General features: G+C 33.7%; 1 protein-coding gene across 2 annotated transcripts; it reads left to right on the top strand.

The window, feature by feature from the left end:
- Positions 1-1,930: 1,930 nt before the first annotated feature.
- LOC110463297 (sodium-dependent glucose transporter 1A-like) lies at positions 1,931-6,916 on the top strand. 2 transcript variants are annotated; one of them, XM_021517791.1, is made up of 4 exons: positions 1,931-1,981; positions 3,164-3,392; positions 3,879-4,164; positions 4,866-6,916. In XM_021517791.1, the coding sequence occupies exons 2-4, from the start codon at positions 3,177-3,179 to the stop codon at positions 5,894-5,896; spliced, it is 1,533 nt and encodes a 510-aa protein (XP_021373466.1). In that variant the 5' UTR covers positions 1,931-1,981; positions 3,164-3,176; the 3' UTR covers positions 5,897-6,916. The 2 variants fall into 2 exon arrangements, with proteins under 2 accessions (XP_021373466.1, XP_021373465.1); XM_021517790.1 differs by lacking the exon at positions 1,931-1,981 and having other exon boundaries at positions 3,125-3,392.
- The last annotated feature ends 1,409 nt before the right edge of the window (positions 6,917-8,325 follow it).

Here is an 8,325-nt window from a genome sequence, read left to right as displayed (position 1 = left end):
ATCCTTTTACCACTTCCATGTCTAAACAAACCTACGTGACAGAAAAAAAGGTCCTTTCCACAAAATAAATAATAGAATGTAAAACAAAAACAAAACAAAACCCACATCATTGAATTCCTTTAATAACTTATTTTAATAAAGTAGGTACTTGAGTTCATATCTTTAATAAATTTTACCAACCTACTATCATAATTTGATTGTTTATTAAAAGTCCAATTATATCAACTCATATCGCTACGCGTTGTTGACAAACGCCAGAACTAAAATGGTGGGGAGTTGGAAAGATGGAAGTTAATTAAATGTCATGCAAGGAATACATTTTGGGAATTAAGAAACGCATATTGTATGATGTATCAAACGTCGTAATTTTCAATATTTCTTTTTTCAATGTTCAATACATTTACAATAATTTGTAACTAATAATTGCAAATGTGTGTCAAACATTATATAAAATATTGCATGTATATTCATAAAATATAAAATTCGAACATAAATATAGAATTATTGATTATTGCAACGATTGACATGTTATGATATTGTGTCTCATGCAAATATATACCAATATGTCAAATTAAAAAAACTGACAGGATACATATGTATGCTAATATAGTATCGGTTTAGATCAAACAAGATAGCAAAGGGCATCAAATTGTATTTAAGCTGTATTTTATTGATACACATGTGACATATGTCAGGTGCTACAGAATAAAATCTCAGAGATATTTGAGATTACCAACCCTCGACATATGTCTGTTTGTAAATGGTGTGTAAGTGTATTTGCACTCTGATTTAAAACTATTCAATATGAGAGTGACAGATGCTGGCAGGCTATTCCAAAGTGGTGGACCACTGTATCTTTTTTGTCTGTTTTCCATCTACATTTTAAAATAATGTATAAGTTGAAATAACGATGATTATATTAACAAGTCATCTATTCATATTAAAATAACTTAATTTATATTCAAACAAACTGCTGGTGTAGTTATACAATATATCAAACTAATGAAGAAGTTTTGCAAAAAACGAGTAGTTTTGTCAAAATAATGTCATTTATGATTAAACCACTAATTTACCCTCTCATATCTTATAATAGGCTCCAAGCTCACATTATTTTCATGTCTTTCCCTGGTTACAGAACCACAAGGGGAAAATGAAACTTATCGATGAAAGCCACAAGAGGTTCCAAATTTGAACACATTCTTTGATTTGAAATATATCAAATATCTAAAATATATTAAATCGATCAATACTTTATGTGGAAATGACGGCTATTTCTTAAGAGTCTATAGAATAGACTTAGCCTTTAACAAAATTGAACAATGCCTCCAAATATAAGAAAATGGAATTCATATCTAGGACGTGGATGTTTTTGTCACGAGTACATCCTGAATAAATCAATAATATTTTTTTATTAGAAAGATGTTCCACTGTAAATGGAGAACCAAATATTATTTATTCGTCAACCAAAAGGATTTTTTTTTTTTTTTTTAAATATAAATAATTAATATTCAGTATCAAGTATCCAGGCGATACACATAAATATCCGTTTCCTGAAAAAAGTGTTTTCTGTTATTCCTCATCTTACTTAACAACACATATTGTCTGCATTGTTAACGAGAGATTCCGAATGTCACAAAAGCCAGATAATAGGTAGAAACGGGATCATTGCTGTTGTGATTAATGCAGCGGTGTTCTAGTACCGCAAAGGTTTTTTTCGAATACACCTGAATTCAGATTTTGCATACTTCTTAACTTCGTATATGGTAGATATTTTATAAGAAAAATATAAGTTTTATTTCCCAAACGGCAAATTACCATAAGAGTGAAATTCAAAGCAGGTTCATAGACTGATAAGTACGTCTGACACGTCGCAAGATATCAAAGGAAATAGGCATTCACCTTTTAGATAACCCGTATTCATGAGCAGTGTGCTCATTATAGCACTGTCACTGTAGAAGATTGGTGCTCGCAGCGACTGTCAGTAAGTAAATCCTGTATGATGTATGTTAAAACAAATGCTATTAGGATTTATGAGTCATATTCTAGGTTAAAATATTAGTTATGACGCATCAATTACCTGATATGAATTGTGATCAAACGTTTTTCATATTATGATATTTTATTATCCAGTCGGTATCGTATGACATTTATTGCGTTTCATTTAGTACAGTTAGCACATTTTTTTAAAGAAAAAATATAGAGTCATATTTTGATAACGTATTAGAAAGTATAACATTTATTGCATATCTTATATATTATAATATTGTTTTCAAGTGTTATGTATAGTATCACATTGTCCTCTGTGAAAATGACGTTATCCTTCAGTCTTAACACTTGGTATCAGAATACATGCGAGAACACGTCAAGGTTATAGATTGAACTTCATTAACCCAGATATGCTTCTAATTGTCTAAATTAATCAGGGACCACGGTGCCCGAGTGGTTAAGTTGTTTGATCGCCTACAAACCACTTGGTCAAGAGTTCGAGAGTTCAGAGAAACTAAACAAAACTGTATTAATGACATTGTGATCGAACAAGTATGCAAATAAATCTAGTTCGTTCAAATTAAAATTACTAAGAATTCGTTCACCATATGAAAAACGTCAGTCATGTTAATGATTAAATTTACCTTACTTTGGCACGCATCTCCTGCCAAAAGGGTTCATCATTTCAAAATCAATCAACTATCCATTATCAATAATACTAACAAATATCTTAATGAATTGATAAATATAAGGTATCACAAATTGTCATATAAAGCTTATTCAGATTAAATAAGGGAGGTAAATATCGTACAGACTATTTTTTAAGTAAATGCAAGATAGCTGGTAAAGTAAATGAAATGAACTGTAAATAATCATTACATTAACGGACACACGCATACATAAAGGACGCATGCACTCTAGTCCCATCCCACACAGCCACCAGCCAATCAACATACTGACCGATCCATCCATTCTGCTGTTTAAATACGCTATGTGGAGTTCGTCTGTACTTTTCAATTCGATCAATTCATTTGAAAATAAAAACTGCACTTAAAGTACATTTTGTACATGTTAAAGCATACAATGTACCATCGAGACAGGGTTTTTGCTGTTTATGCAAGCTAATAAAATTTATAGTACGATGTTCAAAAACAACTCATCGCACATTTATGAACAGGGAACAGACGAAAATGACGGGAATCAGAAAAGGTTTGGATATCAACCGTTCTGAACATGAAGCAATATCAGTTCGAGACAACGACAAAGAAGACACAGATGAAGGAGGTCATTCCAAAATTGCCCACATGCAGGAACAACAATCACTTATAACTGAACTCCGGCATAATAGAGTCATCCGTTCCAAGGTCATACTTAGCATTTGTGCTACCTTCGTTTACGCCATGTTGGTTTGTATTTGTCGCATTGCATTGTATATTAACAATATTCGGGTAACATTTCGCTTATAACGTTTGATATTATTGATGTTGGAAGGTAGTGATACTTAATTAAAGGAATACTTTAACGAATTTTACCTTTTTTGGGGATTTAGGTTCAAAAACATAAAAAATGTTTTTCCCAAAATAACACATAAATTCCATGTGAAAATAACAGAATCTTATATGTTTAATTCCCCATATAGCTGAACATACACTATTTTATTTTGGATTCCAAAATCGATTTTGTAATCTTATTTAATAGCTTTCTAAATCTAAGAGAATTATTACATCATGTTTGTTAGCTAACATATTATTGAAATACCAAATTAAAAGAATAGCAGCTACATCAATCAACGTCTTTGTCAGCAGTATACCTTAATGTATATAGTAAAGCTCCTTTCAAATATCGTGGAACTTTTTTTTCGATTTTTAATTTCGATAATTTAATTTCACCAGGGATGGTGCAAAGGCCAAACAGGCCCAGCATTTCTGGACATTCTGTATATATCCGGCACAGACCTGGAAAAGGGATCCGCCTTTATGACGTCATACAGCACGGGTAGTGCGATAGGATCCATAATCGGCGGATCATTTTACTCTAAAGGGAACCGATACCTGTTATTAGTTGTAGCTTTGGCGATTTACAGCCTTACACGTGCACTCATTCCTTGGTGTGTACTTTATGAACTGATGATAACAGCTCACCTGGCCCATGGTATTTGCGCGGGGGTGATAAATGTAGGTGAGTATTTTTGATGAATGAAATATTCATTAAATGCTTTGGTTGTTTTATATAACCGCTGAGGACTCTGTTGTAGTCACACAAATATGGCGACAATCAACTTCCTGTTTAACATTTTAGGATTCTTTTGGAATTAACTGTTAGTTTCTTCCAAACATGCAACGTCAGCTAACATCAAACCAGATATATTATTCGACAGTCTTACAAGATCGAAATAGTCTTACATGATCGGTATAGCGATTATCATAATGTTGCCACTGTCATGATAGGTTATTTAACAGAAGCAAATGTCAAAAAGAGTCAACGTACAATCAACAAAATAAAAAATTTCTTTCTTCGTTTCTCAAAATAAAAGAGAAACATAAGCCTCACAAAAACCCGGAAAGGGAAACTATTTTTTCTTGAATTTTCCCATATGTCTCCGTGTAAACCTTTCCTTTGTTTATAACTGGCCATAGTTTTATCGATTTTGAATTCGAATGACGTTTTTTTTAATAGGATGATGCTATAGTGCTTGTGGAAACACGACACATATAATTATGAAACTTCATTAATACCATTTCCGCTTTTCTAGATCACATGCTTCACTAATAATCATTTCAACGAGTTAAAATCTTTAATGTTTCGAAAGCATACGTATCTGTACTTGTATGGTCTTATAATGTGTAATAAAGTGTATTTATTTGAAACATTTTTTTCAGTGGTGCTATCCGTTGCGATTTCAATCTGGGGAGCTACATCACGAGGCAGGGTGTATCTAAACATGTTCCTACTTTCTGACAGTGCAGCCGGTCTGATCTCTCCAATGGTTACGAGCCCATTTTTATTGCCGAGAACAAAAGACATTGTCATGCACAACGGCCCAAGGAATTCTACCGTTGCCACAACAAGCACTTTTATTATGGAGGGAAATGCTGCAACTGCCAACGCTACTACCAACTCAAACATAATACAAATTGAAATGCCAGTATCCAACGTTTATATTGCATATTCTATCTCAGCCGGATTAGCTTTCCTAGTAACCTTACCATTCATTGTATTGTGTGCCAAATGGCCTAAAAACGGTACCAAGCGCAGCGTTAACGAAGTACCTCATTTTCTCGGAAACTTACCTTTAACAATCAAACGACTTCAGTTATTGAACGTTGGAATATTTTCGACATTTTACATGGCGGTGTACTTCATATTTACTGGATATTTGCCTGCGTTCTGTGTTGAACATCTACGATGGACAAAGGCTTCCGGAGCATGGTTGATGTCAGTAGTTTATTTTGCGATGCTCGGTGGCAGAATATGCGGTACATATCTGGCTCACTTCTTTAAACCCATGAAGATGCTTGTACTTTCTACCTTTCTACATGTCGTTGGATTGGTAGGACTTTCCGTCAGTGGTGTCTTCCTGGCTGATGTGGGGATCTGGATATCTGTATGCGTCATAGGTATTGCTTTGGGTTTCACATGGCCAAGCCTGTTGAGTTGGACAAACGAGAATCTAATTCCAGTTCGCGGTAAAGTTACTGCCTTCATCTTGTTAATGGGATCCGCTGGAACATTATCGAGTCCATTGTTGTTTGGATACATGATGGAAGAGGTCTCGCCTATTTGGTTTTGTTTCTTAAACTTGGGGAAGACTTGTATAACTATTGTAAATGTGCTATTAATGTTTGTGTACACAAGATCTGTCAGCAGCAAATCAAGGATGGAGCAGAACAATAAACACTCCGACAGTTGAAACTAGACACTGGCTGCTCACACGTGTTTAAAGTACCAATGTGACTAAGTGAAATCTAAATAAATCTTAAGTAACACGGCATTTTACGAGAGCCGCATTTGATGTCATTTACATCACTAACATTCAACCTTATTCAGACACAAAAAGAACCAATAAGATATTTATGTTATTCCAAAAACATTGCTTCCGTACTTTAAATAAAAAAAGTTAAGAAAGCTTAATTTTTATGATAATAGAATAACTCTTCCTTCAGCATATTTGAAAAACCTTATCTCCATATAACTACGGTCCGACTAAGTAAGCACATTCAAAAAAGACAATCAAAATATTTCCCGTATTTTAAACCTAGGAGGGCATTAAATAAATTATTTAAACTATCGAGAGACTCCTGTCGTCAAATAGAATATGACGTTTATGATACTTATTGATTTCGCTGAAGGCGATCTAGGCAATTGGCAAATTGAGAGCATTCTGAATTGTGTTTTTCTCAGAATGAGTTAGGTGTATCAGATCAAGCTTTCTAAAACAATTAGCAGCTTGAAATTCAAAATGAAAAAAAAACCCACTCTTTCTTGGCTTGGATGTCTAAAACATACTAAAAGAAAGACGAAATACTAGCTAATCATTCTTCTTTTTGTATAACAATCTTTCCGAATACCAGTTAACGACAAGGATTTTCACCTGGCACTGCATTGAAATCCAGGAATTCTTTAAATACTGGCGGAAATATTGAAGTGAGCTACTATAATTATAAAATGTTTACAGGCAAGAATTATGTTCCTGTCGAAAAGGACAACATTGTTAGTATGCATTCCTCATTTAAGCAGAACATCGTAAAAATTTGAAATCATGTTGTATTTATCCCATGCAATTGTGTCAAATAACGGCGAAATAAGAAATAAAACATATTGCAAATACCAAATAAAGAAAGTTCAAGGCAAGAATACTTGTATTGGTCTCGGGGAAACAACTTAGTTTTTGTTGCAAATTATGTATTCGTTTACAATGATTATTTTGTTGTCGAAAGCTCCTATAAACTTAACAAATAGTTATTGGAAATAATCAAAATGCGTTTTTGTTTTCTAAATATTTAAAAAAAAAAAGCAAGTGTAAAGTAATCGGTTAAATCTATTTTAGCAGGTGTACAGTTTATTTGGATAAAATACATATTTGCAGGTTAACAGTTAGGATCACATTCATATTAGCAGGTGTACAGTAATGGATTACATCCATATTAGCAGGTGTACAGTAATGGATCACATCCACATTAGCAGGTGTACAGTAATGGATCACATCCATATAAGCAGGTGTTCAGTAATGGATTACATCCATATTACATCCATATTAGCAGGTGTACAGTAATGGATTATATCCATATTAGCAGGTGTTCAGTTATGGATTACAACAATATTAGCAGGTGTACAGTAATGGATCACATCCACATTAGCAGGTGTACAGTAATGGATCACATCCATATTAGCAGGTGTACAGTAATAGATTATATCCATATTAGCAGGTGTTCAGTAATGGATTACAACAATATTAGCAGGTGTACAGTAATGGATTACATCCATATTAGCAGGTGTACAGTAATGGATTATATCCATATTAGCAGGTGTACAGTAAAGGATTACAACCATATTAGCAGGTGTACAGTAATGGATTACAACCATATTAGCAGGTGTACAGTAATGGATTATATCCATATTAGCAGGTGTTCAGTTATGGATTACAACAATATTAGCAGGTGTACAGTAATGGGTTACAACCATATTAGCAGGTGTACAGTAATGGATTACAACCATTTTAGCAGGTGTACAGTAGTGGACCAAAACCATATAAGCAGGTGTACAGTAATGGATTATATCCATATTAGCAGGTGTACAGTAATGGATTATATCCGTATTAGCAGGTGTTCAGTAATGGATTACAACAATATTAGCAGGTGTACAGTAATGGATTACAACCATATTAGCAGGTGTACAGTAAGAGATTACATCAATATTAGGGTGAAGTTTTGTTTTTGTTATTATGAGACTAGATTCACAAGTCTTACTGCCGTGGTAGCAGACGTTGGTATTTTTAATAAAACAAATAAGTTGAATATTCAATACCTAGATCTAACAAACTATAATCTTTATCGTACCATCTTGTAGCAGCTGTATGTATAAATGTCCTAATTACTGTTGTTTGTGATGATATTCAATGCGATTCAATACTAGATACAAAGAGTGTTAGCATGGTACAGTGAAGCATCTGTATGGATGAAATCTACATATTCGTGTCGATTGTATCAATGTATGTGCATATTTGTCACCCTTTGTTAGATGCCCGTTGTAATATCGCCTCATAATCTGTCTCATTATCTGTCAACAATCCTCCGACTCCTATGGCAGCTCCTGAGATGACGGTGATATTGTATTATATCG

This window comes from Mizuhopecten yessoensis, unplaced genomic scaffold (genome assembly GCF_002113885.1).
Source record: "Mizuhopecten yessoensis strain PY_sf001 unplaced genomic scaffold, ASM211388v2 scaffold10885, whole genome shotgun sequence".
Lineage (NCBI taxonomy): Eukaryota > Metazoa > Mollusca > Bivalvia > Pectinida > Pectinidae > Mizuhopecten > Mizuhopecten yessoensis.
Note: the sequence above shows the minus strand (reverse complement) of the source record. Positions and strands in the feature narration are given on the sequence as shown.